The 19126-nt window shown below is 39.9% G+C and overlaps 1 protein-coding gene across 8 annotated transcripts in view; it reads right to left on the bottom strand.

Moving 5' to 3' along the window:
* Positions 1-15557, bottom strand: part of ELAVL4 (ELAV like RNA binding protein 4) — a 233653-nt gene extending 218096 nt beyond the window's left edge. For 4 of the 8 annotated variants that reach the window (XM_068239055.1, XM_068239058.1, XM_068239051.1 and 1 more), the window contains exon 1: positions 14668-15253. In XM_068239055.1, the coding sequence (XP_068095156.1) occupies positions 14668-14784 (117 nt within the window). In that variant the 5' untranslated portion in view covers positions 14785-15253. The other 4 variants (XM_068239053.1, XM_068239054.1, XM_068239057.1 and 1 more) reach the window with 4 other exon arrangements.
* Positions 15558-19126: the final 3569 nt, after the last annotated feature.

Raw genomic sequence — 19126 nt, 5'->3', positions numbered from 1 at the left:
TCCGTCACGTAACAACGGCTGCAGCAGCTCCCGAAATACGACCAATCTCCAGCTGAAAATGACTATAATAAGATGGCTTCTGGAATGTCTAATATATTCATTAACGTGCTTATTCTAACCGGTTTGTTGTCAGAGGGTCTGCAGAGCATAAATCAGTAAAGCATCATTTGTTGTGTCCGTGATTTATAGCTTGTCACGAAGTTATATCTCGAAAGACGTCAGCAAAGTTACAGTAACGCAGGGGGAGGGGGTGGGGGCGTAATAGACCAACCCAACGTACGCATGGAAAAGGTTTACATCATTGGCTTCCTGAACAGGATAGCTATAATGTAATGACTTTACATCCATATGAGTGTACAACAGAGATTGCGGCATGAAATGCAATATACAATACAGTGGAAAAGGCATGTCATCTTCATGGTACTGTTGGGTAAACCGAAGACATTTTACTGGAGATACGTTTCCAGGGACAATTCCCGAGAGCTTCAGTGTCCTTGAAATTTAAGGGCAATTGGCATGGTAAACGTCCACGTGTACATAAGACTAGGTGTGACGTACATGTACATACGACTGGGTGTGACGTTCATACACCATCATTTCATGGAAGGTTAGACCAATGGACAGGTCTGGAGTTTTCGGGATATGTCCCATGTCTGACTTGTTTTGAAAGTCCTTAAATAATCCATTCTGCCTGTCCCAGTCAAATCCCACGGTAAAGAAACATGAGAAAAGGGCACGTTAGTGAAAAAAAATGGCACAGACCAAGCTAGTCATTTAGTCATTTAACCTTCACGTGTTGTCACCTTCGTGGATAATTAGGCAAGTTGAATACATTTAAGAGCACAACAACAGAAGGAAGAGCTATTTGTGTCTCTGTGACCCCCTCTCTCTCTCTCTCCAGTGTGGAGTCAGATGTGTGTTTTGTAACTGCAGCCAGCAAAATACAATCACTGTGCCTAACCCTAAACGCCCTAATGACATTGAAAAAAACTACTGCATTGCAGTGCTTTCTCTACACATCTATGCATTAAACTGCCCCGCGAAGAAGAAGTAATTGCGCGTTGAAGTCATTGCTCAGCAAGAGAATAAGTCTGGTAACCATATAACCTCCCGAGGGAAGCTATTTTTTCTTTTCTCCCCCCCCCCCCTTCTTCATACCATATGCACATTCACAGCCGTATTAGCCAATCTGGCAACGCACACAACAGGAACAGGACACCTACTCAGCTAAGCAGCCCACCAGGCAAAAAGGGGATAACTGGCATTGAGGGGATAACTGGCAGTGATGCTCTGTGCAGGACCTGTACAGAACACAACACAGGGGCTTCATCCATTTGGCAAACAAAGAGGTAAAGGAGGAACAAAAAAAAAGGAAAAAGGGGGGGGGGGGGACCCATGCAAATCACAGCCTGCTGAGAGACACCGATCTTTTCAGAACAAAGAGAATCACAGGAATTGGATTTTTAAAATTCACAAAAGGCAGCAGATCCTGTGCCTGGAAACAAGCTGTCCGCGAGCGAAACCTCTGGCTGGACGTGACAGCGTGGGCTCACCTGGGCCTCAGGGCAGCCCCAAGTTTCTTGGGGTGTTATATTATAAAGTAGTGCAAAAGGTAACAGCATATACATACAGCAGTTAGATTAATATTGGATCAGGACAACCAGACTACAGATTGGTCACAATTGAATCCTACAGTCCATTATACATCATTATACACGCACTGAACTATTAAAAGGAGAGCGAAACATAATATATATTCATTCATTTTCTGACTGTAAGCAGAGTCTGTAAAGTGATAATGAGAGTGAATGGAATAAAGTTTTCATATATCACTCTTGTTCTCGTTTGCCTTTGGTTTTTCCCCCAGAGGTCGGAGCCGATTGCAATAATAAAGCCGACACTGTGTTATAAGGAATGCTAAGTGAGTGTGCACATCTGCTTGCCTGCCACTGCAACCAACTGCAAGTGTCCATCCAGCAGGATAGCAGTAAGGCAATCGCGGTCTGCCGTGTGAAGTACAAGGGGGCGCTATTACTGAAGCAAAATCTGATGTGATCTAGAAAATACAAATGAAACACACACACACACACCTACATCAATAAGCATCCCCGATCATATTAAAGACTTTGGTTAGAGCCTGGGGAAGACAAGTGGAGGTAAAAAATATGCATTATAGTTAGATATTGCTAAAACTGAACAAGTAACTTTGGCCCTGATTGCTATTGATAGGGTGATTTATAAAGTAACGGGCAACTGGCAACCTGCACTATGCGTTTTGTAGGTGGCCTCACAATTTTATAAGGAGAAAAATTAGTATCTCAACAATGTGGCGTGATGACTTACCTCGGCACACATAAACTACAAACTACTGGTGGAACTAGAAAACACTGTAGTACGCAGCAACCAATCAGAATACCTCTGTCACTGGTTAGACTACAGTAGCTTTGATCCGATTGGTTACTAGATGCTCATGCATTTTGTACATCATTTAGGCATTTAACTGTGGATTACACAATAAACTTGCATTGAATGCAACATTTGCTTCAAAATAGCTAGCTAAGTAAGCAAAAATGCTCATGTCTTAAACTAAGTCACAATATACCAAACTGATTTGAACATTTTTAGATGTTTTCTTGAGGCACAACATTTCTACAGCCAGGCTGCTGGACATTACATGACGGTTATTTTTTTTTATCGAGATGCAACTAGTTCCTTTCATTAAGACTATGCAAAGGGCCGTAACCTGGAGGAACCAATCAAATTTCTGTTTACTACAGCGAGTTCAAGAAAGAGATTATTTCTGATTGGTTGTTCTGGTAGACTTTGCAAGTCATCACTGTCTTTTGTACCACTGAATGTATTGAATGTATTGTACATAACATATGTTTTGTATATCATATTCAAGAATGTGGTTGTCTCTCTCTGCCTACAAAATTCCAAGTTTTCAACCACTCTCTAGTTCTCTGCCCAGGAAATTCTTGATCAGACCCCCTGTTGAGCTGGAGATTGAGTGTCCTTTTTCACAGGCTGCACAACACAATTACTTGCACACCGCCAGAGAAACCAATGCTGAAATCAAGCAGGCTACAATCTCATTTTCAAAGCCCAGAAGAACAAGCTGCACTTTCCCCCAATCCTTGTTCTTAACTGTTGGATAGCCCAGGTTCTGGCATATTGTCTCTCAGTGTTTGAGAACATAAGAACTATACTGCCAGACTCCCCACCCTCAAAAAAGCACAACAAATACATTAATTCTTTATCTCAACATCTGTGCGTGATTTCTAAAAGTCCCTCTTCTGGGAAGCTCTGGTTGATCTATCTGTCAGCTAAGAGGCTAACAGGAAGCGGCTGACAATATGTTAATCAAAGCACTATTACATTTTCCACTATAAAACAGCAAGCACTAAATGTAACAATGCAAGACAACAATGCTAAGTAGCCATGGGTGCTCAAGAGACCAACGAAAGGCAAGAGTAGCTGTTTGTAAAGTTGAATACTTGAATGAAAAAGTACACAGAGAGACAGACAGAGAGATAGACAGATAGATAGATTCACGTATACATGGTTCCCACAAAAGAACCATACTAACTTAAATATGTTATATATATATAAATATATATATATATATATATATATATATATATATATATATATATATATATATATATAGGCACACATGCTATATCTCATGAAGTTTAGCCAAGCTTATTGCAAGACACCCCACTGGTGCTAAGAATAATTATCATTTGACAATGCACTTGATTGCATGAGCTGCAGTACCAACACCTTCACTATGTATCTATAGTATTAATCATTTAGTAAACAAGACATAAATTGAGGTGTTGTGTGCACCCAAGCTGAAGCACATTGCTTGATTACAGGGTTTGAATGTCCCCTTCTATACTGATGTCTGAAAATACTCCCCCCACCCCTTCCCCACCACCACCACCACCACCAACACCACCATATGGAAAGCCTAGACAGAGATGAATCCAACTGCCTTCTTCTAACTTTCATCTGATATTTCACAGCGACGTAAAGATTCCTCCGATGCACAACAATGCTTATTGTGATCTCAGGAATGTAAACGCATACCTGTGATTACACCGAATGGGGCTACAGACAGCAGTAGGTTGTAGATCAGATACATTATTTAAACTCTATGTAGAAACTACATGGCTACATACAATCATGTATTGCTCTTCAAGCAAAAATACATGGAAAAAAATATTGTAATTAAACTAGTTTTTTTTTTTTTAAAGTATAAAAATAAAAAATAAAATATAATAATAAAAAACAACAAAAACAAAAACACAGCTCTTACAAGGTTCTAGAAACATCCCGTTTCCCTCAAAGCAACTGGGGAGGCTTCTTCCATCCCAAACCGAGCTTGTGGCATCCCCAGTACTCGGAGAACAACTTGTTTAGCCTTTCTTTCATCATTAAAAAAATAATGTAAAAATAAAAGGCGAAAAAGAAACAGAACGCACTGTCACTTTATTTCTACCGTCTACAAACCACCGGTGTGTCAACTACCCACCGACCCAAAAGAACAAAGGAGAATTTTCATTGGAATTTAGCTTCAAAATCAACATATTTGGGTATTAATGTGTGTAATAACATTCTGTGGTTGTCTTTTTTTTTTCATTTATTTATTTATTATTTTATAAACAACATTAAACACACTTTTTGCTTTTTTTTTCCTGAGGGGCACAAGCTTAAAAAAATATCATGTTTTAGAGCTTTCATTGTACATCTGTGCCAGAGATGTAATTAGCACCTATATGTACAGCATAATTAAAGTTGTGGCTGCTTTGAAGGAGAGCAGATAATAGAGGTAAACCCGGTCTCTCTCTTTCTTTTTTTTTTCTTCTTCACGCCATTCGCTATATTCCCAAATGATTGCCACCTGCTCCCCTATCTCGCCTCTTTCCCTAGCCGTTTCCTGGGCAACCTTTCTCTGGCTTCCCCTCGGAGCGATAGATTTCACTTACAATGCTCCATCTAATCTTGTTTGTTTTACACCCATCAAAACAAGCAGACAAAGACAATTCCTTGAGACTGAAGGCGCTGGGTGGGGATAAGGAAGCCTCAATATTTTCAGGACTGAAAAGTATCTTTGTAGTTCACATCCATAAATGTATATATGTTTGTTAAAAGGTTGGCGTTTCGGTCAGGATTGCCGGGGGGGGGGTGACCAGAAATTGTCGGAGCCCCGAGCCCCCTGTCCTTGCAGCGTTTAGCGAAATGCCATGCAGGTCACGACTGCTAGTGTAGCACTTTCTACCCATTGTGAGAAAGGCACACAAAAGGAGTGTCAAGTAGGTCTACGGTCTACGTTTTGGGCAAATGATACAAAAAGAGGCAGCTGTACTTATTTAATGTATGTGTTTCTGCTGCAATTTTTTTTCTTTTTTGCTTTAAGGCACAAAGCTTTCAACAACGGTGTTAAAAAAAAGAGAGAGAGAGAGGCGCTGACACGTCCAAAGACTCATGTAATTCAAATGAAGACTACACAGCATCAAGTAAATCTGTGATAGACGTACACTGACATTATAGTTGTCAAGGCACCCTTCCCAGATTGGCTGCAGCGCACGCTGGAAGGAGCAGTGAGGCGTTCGACAAGCTACTGCACGGATCTCTCTCTCTCATTAAAAAATAAAAGGCAAGAAGAAAACAGTTATAAATGGAAATAATTGCTTGCAGTCTGAAACGGGGGTTGGAAAAAAAAAAAAAACGGAACAAAAATAATAAAAAAGGATACAATGCACCGGCATCCACTTACCATCTTTAAGCCAGTCCACTCCATCTGTGATTATTGAGATGGAGCCTTCTACTGTGTCACAGTGTCAAAACCAAAAAGAGCCTTATGTAAAAGCTGACATTCCTTCTTACAGTAGTGCTGGCAAGAGATGCTAGGAAGGACACACGCGCGCACACACACACACACACACACACCCGCACACACACATACACACAGTGCGCGCTGTAACACACGCCAGCCTCCTCCTCTTTTATGAGGTCACGGCAGGGAACTGTGAAATACAATATGCAGCATATAGCAAACCCCTATAAATCACACTCATGGAAAAATTACCATACTGGCCACGAAGACCAACCAAAACTAGCATCGAGGGTGAGAGATTTTTTTTTTTCTTAAAGACATGGTCTTTATTCATTGTCATATTTTTTTTTCTCTTTCTAAGGTTTTGAGAGTCTTTGTGCAGGAACACAATGGCAGAATCAAAACCTCACACAATATAAGAGGTTAGACGGACTCTAAGCTCTGCGTACTCCGTAGGGTGACTTTTATTTTTTAAAATGAAGCTATGCCGATGGTGCTACAGTACAACACAAAACAAAAACCGACCCCCTTTGCATGTGACAAATCACTTTGAGAAATACACAAAAAGAAAAAGCAACCCGCCACTAGAATGACTGAAGCAATGAAACACCAGCACCGTATGAATGCGAGACGCAGACACAACAGACTCGCAAAACTGAATGGAAGTTGAAAACATCAAAAATATCAAAAAATAAAAGCATCACCTACCATCACCATTCTTAAAGGTTAATATTGTCTTGCTGTGTGCTCCGACTTTTTCTCCTTGTTACTTTTCTATTTTTTTTTCAAAAATTCTTTATTAGGTGTGTTAATGTAAAAAAAAATAATTTTTTTTCTGTATTTTTGTGTTCTGATGTCTTTTTTTTTTCCAAATCCACGCACCACCAGGGAAAAAAAAAAATTGGTAAAAAATCCCGACAATCAGTGTGCAAAAAAAAAAATCAATGAAATAAATAATAATATAAACAAATGAATGAATTGTTAACCAATAGAACAAGGCAAATAAGGAAACAAAATAAATAAAAATCCAAACAAAAAATAAGGAAAGAAAAAAAAAGAAAAGGAAAAAAACAGAGAGGCAGAGAGAGAGACTGTGCTGATGCCTCTCGAAAGTAGGGTTTAGATATGAAAATTGGATACAGCCTTGCTTGAAAATTGGCTAGATGCTTGCATGCATTTATGGGACTATCTGTCAGATAAAGGCAGCTTCTGATTGGCTGTGGGGGCTGGAGGAGGTGGAGCTGGGCAAGGTGCTATTGAAATTGGCTTCTATCAGGCTTTGGAGCTTAACTGTTTGCCTGCTGCGGTTCCTTTTTCTACAAGTTCCTTTGACATATGTTGCAGTTGGAGCCTGGGGGTTAATAGCTGGGTGACGGACAGAGAAATGTTCTTTGTATTTGCCATAAATGACCAGCTGGGCACTTCTGCCTTAAGAATATCAGTTCACAAGTCATTCCTAGCATTCAAACTGTTCTAATCCTAATCATTGATTTTAACATTACACTCTGAGTTCAATGAGAAGGAGAAGCATGACCAGAGCAATAATGGTAGAGTGGAAGGTCTCTCAATGCCAGTTGCTGCTTTGTGTAGATGGAAAGAAGGTTCTGATGCAGCTTAGAAGATCGCCAAGAGTCGTAGATAGTGGTATGATCAATTCTCTCTCCTTAACGCATTGTTTACATCACACCGTGAAGCCAAATGTAATAAACATACCATTAAGCTATTGGCATCATCTTTAACAAAAAATAAAAAAATTATATATATATATATATATATATATATATATATATATATATATATATATATATATATATATATATATATTTTTTTTTTTTTTTCATTCACACATAAAGTGATTGACATCACCAATTAGGATGAAACTCAGTAGCCAACTAAAGTTTAAAAATGAGAGGCCTAACCAGTGGCTTAGTGGGGCAGCATGGTGGCGTAGTAGATAGCGCTCTCGCCTTGCGGCGCTGGGTACCCAGTTCAAGTCCCAGACAGGGAAACCCTGTGTCTGTGTGGGTTTCCTCCAGGCAATCCGGTTTCCTCCCACATTACAAAAACGTACAGATAAGTTAAACGGCTTCCCCCTAAAATTAGCCCTAGACTACGATATAGGACTATGGTAGGGATTAGATGGTGAGCTCCTCCGAGTGATAAGACTATATATACCATGTAAAGCACAGCGGATGATGTTGGCGCTATATAAATACTAAATAATGATAACTATATAATAATAACCAAGTTATCTTGACCTCCGGCCCACTTTTATTCAAGTCAAAAAAAGACTTTCTTTGAAGATACAGCTCAGAGTTGCGCAGAGCTGGTTTGCCTGCTTGTTTGAGCAGATTAAAACATATATAAAAAATGAAATAATTATTGTATAGCCCTCAGAGAAACCTACAGATAATTTTAAATTGGGACAGTTATAGCATTATGCGCATGCCACTGTATATGTCAAGGTCATAATGCAATACGTTTCCCAACTTGAAGGTTTATATTTTTGAAGACAATTCATTCTATTTTTTTAGGCCTATGGGAAGTGGTATAGTTTTAAAGTAAAGTTTTATAGTTGAATATTTTTTTTATTAGTTATTGTAACCAATCGGTTTACTCTTCCTTACTGTGTCATCAAAGAAAAAATTCCAAAACATTCAAATATGCAGTTTAGCAACCATTCCCGTTGCATTGGTGGGAATGGTCTCTATGTGGACTACATATTTGGCAAATAAAAAAAAAATAAAGATTTGTCATCCAATATAAAAAGCTTATTTTAAAAGTTCTTAAAGAGGCACTGCAGTGTGTAGGTCATTTTCCTGGTTTCAGCATCAGAAGAAACACTTCCTACATCTAGATATTGCTGTACATTGGAATGTGGCCCCGCCCTCCCAGTGATGCTTAGCCTAGGCTGTTTATTATGCGGAATTATTCAGCCCAGAGCATTCTGGAAGGCCAGTTATATTTTATTCTGGCTTTACAACTCTAAGTGTACAAGCATTCCACAGAGGTCACCTGACTGAACTAAAGATTATGTCCCCCCTGTGATACATTTCAGAATGTAAATGAGGGTGAGAAAAGATTTTGTAATGGTCACACACTGACTAAATCATTAATGAATTAATATTGTAAAAAAAAAAAAAAGTAAATAAAGTAATTAGTATATTTTATTAATTATGTTATTTTCACTACAGTTCCACCTTAACTTGTTAGGTTATGAAGATCTTGAAGACCACAGCAATCAATCAATGTTACTCTTTTGCTGGCTTGACCTCAATAAACTGAACCTTCTTTGGCTAATCTTGGATATGACGTTCTAGTCCCCTTCCCCGCACTTTGCTTTATGAGCACATATATTTATTGGCTGTTTGGCTTGTAGGACAATCAGACAGTCACGGAGTAGCTAGGAGAAAATGGCTTCAGTTCTGCCATCTTTGATATAAGGCTTAGTTCACATGGACAATTTTAAAATGGTAACTATGTGGTTGAGAGCCAAACATCATGCAGCCAACATATACTAGGATGTATAACAGAGACGCCAACCTAGTATAAAAACATTTAAAAAGTTTAAAAAGAGGCGCTTGTTTCTTCTACTGACCCTATATGCTATCACTCCGTTGTTATTGCCTGATGAAGCAGGATTAAACCTGCGAAACGCAGTGCACTTTTGGAGTATTGTGAATAAATTATTTTTTTTCTATAAACCAACAACTTTTGGTGTCTTCTTGGAGGAGGTAAGTCCGCCACTACTGCCTCTTTTTAAACTGTTTTTAAACTTTTTATACTATGTTGGCGCCTCTATTATACATCCTGGTATGTTGCCTAGTGCACCCTTGAAGGAGGGGTGTTGCCCCCTCTTCCCGATCTGCAGAGAGTGACTTCTTAACCTGAGTGGGGTCAGGTCTAATCTCCCCACCTGCCATTGCGTTGATTGCCTTTGTGGTAACCCTGGTTTGTGAGTATTACTTCTTCGTGATTACCTACAATCTGGTGTCAAGACTTACTACATTAGATTGGGCTCTCGGTGTGCTTTTCTTTATTTTATCATCCAGCCAACCACCACCCTTTACGAGTAATGAAATGAACATGTCCACATGGACAGCTGTACACGTTGGCTATAATGTATTCATCAACCGTGTGGTTGAAACATAGTTTAAAGAGCTACAACTTCAGCACCAGTCTAGTGATGATTCGACTCAACTGTCACAGTGGCCTAAAAAGGGAGGGTCAAAGCGTATTTGGGAAGAGAGGTGTTTACAGCAAATGGACCAAAATTCTGCCTGGTGGATAATGGAAAAATAATGGGCTTGTAGCTACGCTTTAACCAATCGGTAATGTGTATGACGGGCAAAGGAAATATAATACATGTCAGATTTTGATGGGCACCTGTGTCTCGCTATGAAGCACCGGATGACTGCTTTTCAGTGCAAACTCTACATAGTTAAAGGCAGTTAGCTGAGGCAGTTGAGAAACCTTAAAAACAGCCAAATACGTGTCCTAACCCTTGAAACTGGGTCAAGCAAACCTCCAAAAGTTAACTTGTGCTTGCCAGTGAAAAGCAATTGTAACCCCTTGTTTTAGCATACATGATGTATGACTGTAGAAACAATTTAAACAACTACTTATGTTTTGGTTTTTCCATGACGGATTTTCCATAAAATCAGAGATTCTGTGATAATGTTTTGACGGGTATTTGGGCTTAATGACAGTGGAGTAGCAATAGGGGCTGCAGAGGTTGCAACCACATGGGCCCTGGAGCCAGAGGGGCTCTCTGTCAACTGCAGTATTAGCTCCTTATTTGACCTGAGCGGATAATAATCACTTCTATAGATGCTTTGAGTAGTAGAGATCATTAACCAACAGTCCCCCATCCCTTTCTGGCACCTCTGACACTGTGGTTGTCCTTAGCAGGTTTTAGCACACCGTATCAATTGTAATGTCTAGAGTGCTTGGGGGACCCAATTTAAAACTTGCACTGGAGCCCACAGCTCCTTAACTACACCACTGCTTAATGATTAATGAAATATAAAGAGCGACACTTTCCCTATAGCTTTGATCAGAAGACAACGTTTATTGAATGGGGGTTTCACATGGGACAGAAAGAAAGCAGCACCGCGAACTGGAGCAAGGGGTCATGCAACTTAGACATGAGTTGGGTTTTATTGAGTAGAATGGGCTGGGCACTTAACATTCTATTTACTCAGTGTTTTTGTACATATACTGTAATGCAATTTACGCTATTTAATACGGTAAATTTACACTATTTCATTGACATCCTTTTGTGCTGATTTGCGATGCAATTCTACCATTTCTATGTAATATGAGGGGAAACATTATCCATTCAAAGCATACTCAGTCTACTCTTGTACCACCTCGATTTGGTAAGATTGTACAATTGTACAATTTGTTAAGATTGTTTCATCGATGGGCACCCTTAGACATAGAAATCTCATGCCCAGTATGTACAAAATGTCACACTGTGTTGATGCTAATAGTAAACAAGCTACGGTGTGTACTGAACTTTGTTTCAGTAATGCATATGAATCCACCCCAACCGCCCCACCACCACCCTCTACGGTGTTAAATTAACTATCTGCTTAAGCATCCCTTTTATTTAAGTGCTGACAACAACTTCAAACCATGGGTATGGAGAATGGACTACTAGTGACTCAATTTCACAATGCAAATCTGGGCATGAGATAAGCTAGCATTGTAGAACAGACGAAAATCGTAGTGATTCAAGTAGATTGCATTATTGATCAGAGCCTAATGACACATTATTTTAAGCCTAAGTACACTAACACTTTAAAGTGTGGTATGTGCCATTTTGTGCCCAGCAATTTTTCTACACAAGACCGACCTTGTGAGCTTCTAAGAAAATGTTGAGTCTCTGTTTGGCCAAGCTGTAGTTCTGGATTTCTGCACCTTGGTCACTAAGTTTGGATTAGTTAACCCCAGGGGAAAAAAAAATCCTGGCCACTCCCACTTTTATCTTTTTAGAGTCCTTGTTCATCACTCCTTGCTCCATATACATGGTCAAGATCCCAAGGACAATGTCAAATTACTATATAATTATAACAGCCATACAATATATTTTAACTAGCTACTTTAGCTCATGGCTTCCTGTAAAATTAACTTTAAGAGGTGATTAATTACGAATGTAAGGGTGTAGTGAACTGAAATAATGTGATGCAGCTTCCCGTACCAACCAATTAGGTCTCCAGTGTTTGTTGAAAGAGGATTCCATTGGTTGGTCTCGAAGACTGCACCAGTAATGCTCCACCGCTCTGAAACAAGCCCCATACCACAGCTACCGAAGTAAAAACATCTTGGATAGTCCAATGTTTTGCTCATCTTCTTGATTTTAATATTAATCCCAGCTCATGGGGTATGATTTTACACTAGTAATTAATGAACCACATGTCAAAAAGTTTACAGAATCTCTGAAGGTCTGTCCTTTAGAAAACTCTGATAACTTACTAAAGTTTTTGCAGAGTTGAAATAAATGGTGATAGATGAAATGAACTAATATTACATAATGTTCTTCGGAACACTTAGCTAGAAATGCCAAGGCCAAATAATTGTTTTTTTTGTTTCGATTTTTTGGCAATCAAAGTATTGATGAAGAAATATTGACTTTATCCGATCCATGATTTTCTTTTTAAATAACTTAGGAGAAAAAAAAAAGAATCACAATAGCTTGGCCTAATAAAATACTACGAAGAGACATACGTTTTTCAGTAATGCACATTTTGGTTGGCTGTACCAAATAGGATACCACAGTACTCTAAACTAATAAAGTGCTGACATAATTATTCACATAATATGACCTCAATAAGACGTTTTAAAAATGATCTGCCGCCTTGTTTCTGTAATGCTTACTAGACCCATGGCAACTTGAATGAGTAATATTATTTAGACGATCCTACCAACATCTTTATAGTATACCAGACCACGGGATTGGATATCATTTAAATTGATTGCTTTGGTAGGCCCGCATGCAGCCCTGAAGTTGGTAAGGGTATCAAAAAATTGGTCGGACCGAATTTCACCTACGTCATAGTAAAGAGATACCATGCAATGCTGTTAACACATACAAACGCTCAGATGCCCAGTTATGGCTGCCTGATGTTCATTTTGCAAGCACTTCCTATTATCCGCAACTGTTGCATAGGATGTTAACATCAACATGCTTATTTATTGAAAAAATGCAAATTGACGAGTCTACGTGCAAAATGCGGTATCCCATAGTGACCGATCTAATGGTATCTCACTGTACTGAGATGAGTAGAAGGTGAGATCTGGTCAATCGGCAGGGGATATTGCCTTCTGTATACAGTCAACGCACTTTGCATTAGTTCCATGAATTAAACATATAGGCCATCAAAAATACAAGACATCACAACATAAATGTATAGACATCAACACAAACGGTCTCGTATAGTCAGCAGCTGTGCCTATGTTGCACAAGAGCCTTAACGTTCCAACACATCCTCACTTACTAAAATGCCTTCTATTTGGCCCATCAAGTTTCCAGAGTTTTCAGATATTTGTTGGATATAAACACACCCCTTACCCCTTTCCTCTATATCAACATGTTGGTTTATTAAGCATTCCTAAGTGGCAGTATAGCTTGAGGCTATAGGATTGAAGTTACCTGCATGCTATCAGAGGGGGCGCTATCTGCTCAGTCTCAAAGTTAAAGTTTAACCCTAACGTGCCTGTTACTCAACTACCTAATACGTAAAAGATAACACGACCGGTCCTCCCAGTCACAGATTTTTTAAAGAGTTCCAGGAACACGATATAGAACAGTGGGAAAAAAGGAAAGATGAGAGTTCTGAAATAGAGCGTGCAAATGCACACACCAGAAACAGAAGAGTATATATATATAGGTAACTTGTTATTGGTCCGATATATATATATATATACATATATATATATATATATACAAATAATAAGCTGCCTAATTCAATATTCAATGACTCCACAGGATTCCGACCGGAGAGCTATAATTAATCAATGCTGTTATGTCATTAATGTATCTGTGAGAAAAAATATGCTATATATATATATATATATACATATATTACACTGACAACTGCACACCACAATACACAAGTTGATAGTTACACCCTGATCTCTAAGTACATCTAGTCTTTTGGGGAAAACAACCTGCGTTGACTACAACCTGTCCAATATGGAAAACATCTCTATGAACTACGCATCAATGTCGTCAACTGGAGAGGCAACCGATGACTCCTATTAACTCAACGAAAAACTTTCTCCACAACATCTGCTCTACATATTGCATTTACAGGAGAAAAACAGTGCAGAAATGGAGCAAGTCCTGACCTGTCTATCGTGCCCTATGAAGTATAAACAACTTAAATCCATGTGGTCGCTTTCGTCCTACAGCCCACCGTGTAGGTGTGTTGTTCTGAGGCATTATCAGCCTAGTAAATAATGCATGCTTCATAGCTTTTTTTATTTGTAATACGTAACAGTCAGACATTGCAAAGTAGAGCAAATGACAGAGCTTAGCTCCTAGAGAAAAAAGGGGTAACTGACTACTTAACCAGCCTCACACAGCTTGTTTTGGGGAGCTTCATTCAAACTGACTAACTCTGACATCTACAGAGGAGAGAATATAGCATTCTAGCACTTGCCAAGATGCTCAGACAGACAGCGTACAGCAGCATAAAGAGAAGGAAGAAGAAAGAGAGGAGAGGGAGATAAAAAAAACAAAACGAAATGACAAAGACGGAACTCAACAGCCAATTCCTCCAAAATCAAATCAAAAGGTGATTAGATAGCCTTACCCTAAATGAGCAGCCTTGTATGTCATTAGTGGCGGCAGACGCATGTAAAAGTGATGGATTCATAGTGTATCTCTCAGCATGTCTCCAGCAGACATCCTTGCCAAACGGTATGGACATCTTAACATCACAAGTATATCTGCAGCGTCTCTTATAGTCCAGATGAGGCTACACCACAAGCCAATTTAGCATTAATAAACACCTACTCTGTGCAGATTGCAAGTCATACTTGGTACTATCACAGGCAACAGCAGTCGACTGACGCACTCATTAACCTCTATGCTGTCAAAAGGACTAGGAACGCAATCTACTGGAAGCCCTGCTCGGCTGCAAAGAGGGTTTTTTTTTTTTGAAAAAAAAAAAAAGATCACTGGAGGAGAGGCAGCAGAAAAAGGATTCTTGGTTCTCGTTTGAAAAGAAAAAAAGACACCAAACAACAAACCCTCTCTTCCTTTCTTTCTTTTTTAAATGTCAAGATCAGGTTAATTTGTCTTCCTTTAGGAATAATTCTTCATTACAGCAGTTTAAAGTCATCAGTCAGGACACACAAAAAAAAATTATGCTAGACTCGCATAAGAAAGTGTCAAATGGTTACCTCGTCATTTAACAAAGCTGCATTAAGGGTCCTGGTGATTTCAAACATCTTGCCAGAGAATAACAAAAAGAAGCTTAAGCTAGGCTCCGTCTGCAATGGGGTCTGTCCAAATTGTTCTCTGTGTTGTTTTTTTTTGTGTGTGTTTTTTTTTTCCTCCTCCAAGAGAGTCAATATGAGGATTCCCTAGAGTTCGCACATCAGAGCTTCTGTTTTTTTCGGCTTCCCAGATTGTGATCCTGATGATGATCAGGCATTCAGCGTACAGATGGATACAGCAGCAGCATGGACTGCTCCCTTGCAAGGTTACACTGCTACAAACATGGCTGGTGCTAAAAGTATTCTTTCAAAGTAACAATTCAAAGCCTCGCCACCAGGTGGTCCATGAGCACACATGCAAATAACCTTGAAAAGCAAAAGGAGACCCGGAGCATCTTGGTTGGATGCGCTGAAACAGGTATATTAACAACTCGCACCCGTGGTCTCCTCTCTCTCCAATCAACCCTTGCGCAGCCTCTGCGCTCGTCACTGCCCACCAATATCCTGCCCTCACTCAAGGAATCCTTCTCCTACATCTCCCATTGCAATCTAAAGCTATCACCCTATGCATTGACAGCAATGCAAGCCTCCGAGTCGCTGCCCTATCTGCATTCTGTCGTGCTTTGCATTGAGATGGATGGCTCGTCACGTCGCAAAATCACGCCTAAGTTTACGGAGACCTAGGACAGGCTGGGAGTAGCTTGGTCCTGCTTTGCAACAGATGATGCTGTAAACGCACTGAGCCAGGCTGGCTAGAAATAATAATGCAGCACTGTAGGTAGACGCTGCGCTATACCCGCATGCGAAACGAGTTGAGGGGTCGAGAAGAGTTAAAGAGGAACTTCAGCCTAAACAAGCATACTGTCATTAAGTTACATTAGTTATGTTAATTAAAATGGATAGGTAATGTAATCTCTTACCCACCTTGTTTTAAAAGAACAGGCAAATATTTGATTTCATGAGGGCAGCCATCTTTTTGGTTGAAAGGAGGTGACAGAGAGCATGACACACGGTTCCAACTGTCCTGTGTCCTGATCACCCCTTCCAGTTGCTAGGCAACATGAATAACAACATAGGAAATCCCATCATGCTTTGCACAGCATCTGGGAAAAAAAAAAGCCCAGGCAGTTTTCTTTGATGGGTGGAGCTTAGCTAAAAATGCAGCTAAAAATGATGCTTTGGCAAGAAAAACAAAGTTCTGATGCTGTGAAACTGTTAAAGAAACACCAAGCCTTTTCAGTTCTGCTGAGTAGATTTTTAGTCCGGAGGTTCACTTTAAGAAGATCATCTTCGTGATTCATACAACACACGCAAAACATTTAATCTTATGGGAAAGGGAGGAGGCTGCCATAAATATATTAAAAAATCGAGTAGAGATAAAGTTAGAGGTAGGCAAGCATAGAGATGCAGTTTGAATTTTCGTTTAAATGTAGAGTTTTATGAGGTTTTATGTTGAGTTTTTGGATTTTATTTTTTTGTACATTTAATCTTATGGGAAAGGGAGGAGGCTGCCATAAATATATTAAAAAATCGAGTAGAGATAAAGTTAGAGGTAGGCAAGCATAGAGATGCAGTTTGAATTTTCATTTAAATGTAGAGTTTTATGAGGTTTTATGTTGAGTTTTTGGATTTTATTTTTTTGTGCACAGAACATGGTGTAGCGGAACTTGTAATGGGACAAATATTTTTGGAACACAAATGTTCCTCCTACTTTCAGTGTCTGAGGCCCATATGCAATTCACTTTTCTCCTACATTTTCTCCTAGGAGAACAACAGAACATTCTTTATCTTCTGTTTAAAATAACGTTTCAGCACTTTGCAATTAAAAATCTACCATAAAGTAGGTGAAAAGATACTATGAAAATTATTTTGAGTATTTTCTTGTTTGCAAATAGTTTGAAACGCATCTTATTGACAAGATGTGAAAATATCACCTAGGAGAAAACTCAGTAGAAAAAGTCAATTATATGGCCCTGAGGCTTCTTTAAGGATACCCGAAGTGACATGTGACATGATGAGATAGACATGTGTTTGTACAGAGCCTAGCACACTAATAACTAGGCTGTGTTCCTTTTTTTCTTTCTCTGCCTGAAAGAGTTAAATATCAGGTATGTAAGTGGCTGACTCAGTCCTGAATCAGACAGGAAGTGACTACAGTGTGACCCTCACTGATAAGAAATTCCCCTTTTTTACCTTTTTCTTGCTCTCAGAAGCCATTTTTCTGCTAGGCAAGTGTTTTATAGTTGGAATTTCTTATCAGGGAGGGTCACACTGTAGTCACTTCTGTCTGACTCAGGGCTGAGTCAGCCACTTGCATACCTGATATTTAACTCTTGCAGGCAGAGAAAGAAAAAAAGGAACATAGCATAGTTATTTGTGTGCTAGGCACTGTACATACACATGTCTATCTCATTATGTCACATGTCAGTTCGGGTATCCTTTAACTTCTGTGAGTAGGGTGAGGTGTGGAGGTTGCAACCACAGGCAGGTTCTAGGCATATGGGTGGAGGCCCATTCATGATTGTCATGGCTTCATACTTTGAAAGAAAGACAGTATCAACTGGATATCTTTTTGTGTTCTGGAACATTGTTCCTTAACATTATCACATTATGCTTCTTTGTGAGTCTTGGGGCCATACGCAATAAACAGTTTCACCTGAGTTTTCTCCTAGGAGATAATTTTTCATCTTTAATTTAAAATAACTTTTCAGGACTTTACAATGGAAAAAGTACCAAAAAAGTAGGTGACAACGTACTATCAAAATTTTCTTGAGTACTTTTTTGTTTGCTGGGGGTTTGAAAGGCATTTTATTGACAAGTTTGAAAATATCACCTAAGAGAAAAATCAGGAGAAAAGGTTAATTGCATATGAGCCATGGTCTTTACCACAGACCCCATCTTGGAAGTACAAGCAGGGCAGCCATCAGGGGGGTACAACAGGGACAGTAGTATGGGGCCCAGGAAGGGTCTGGGGCCCAAACAGTGCCTCTGCTGGCAATTATTCTACCGCAGGATAACAGGAGTTGTGTGGTCATCTCCCTCTTCCCTGCTGCTTGATTGGTGAACATGCAACAATGCAGGGGGAAGGGAGTTATGGGCGACAGGCAAGTTGCTTTGACTCTACCCCACATACCGTGGCTCCGCCCCACACAATCTACCTATCAGATTGTTATTTGGCGTGAGAGGGGACCTGTAGGTTTGCCAAGTATGGGGCCCAGATAATTCTGATGGAGGCCCTGAGTACAAGCACTCAGTAATTGTATATCAACATAATTCATACATTGTTTTCGTAATTGTATAACTTGCTACAATAATCAAGTACTATCATGAAGCGTAGGTGCCCCCTGAGCCCTACAAAGGTGGGATATGTGTGGCTCCTTTTGAGAACCTGGTGTAACGATTGTGGAACTTTCTCCGTGATCAGCGCACAACGCGTGTGCTGACACGGCGGAAATCCTCCACAAGCGTATATTTGCACGCACCCAGCAAAAGGTGCTACGCACCCGTAGAGGGAAAATTCCTGTTGGCAGATGACGCTGGGGAGTGCAGAGGAACCAATCCTCTGTACCTCCACAAATGCCAGACAGGAATTGTACGAAGCGCAGAACGCAATCGCAAGAGAGGCGATTGCGAATGAGACGAGCAAAGGGACAGGTTGTATGTGTGTGCGCCAACCTAGTCGCCACCCCGCGACAGTGCACACACAACAGCAGATATGCAACAGGAACGCGATCGCGAGAGGTGCGATTGCCAGACGTGACACAAGGCAGATCAGAACAGAATATGAGGCTAGCAAAGGCACAGCAAATCATACAATGAGAAGGTGCAGAA

Source organism: Hyperolius riggenbachi, chromosome 6 (assembly GCF_040937935.1).
Source record: "Hyperolius riggenbachi isolate aHypRig1 chromosome 6, aHypRig1.pri, whole genome shotgun sequence".
NCBI classification, from domain to species: Eukaryota; Metazoa; Chordata; class Amphibia; order Anura; family Hyperoliidae; genus Hyperolius; species Hyperolius riggenbachi.
Note: the sequence above shows the minus strand (reverse complement) of the source record. Positions and strands in the feature narration are given on the sequence as shown.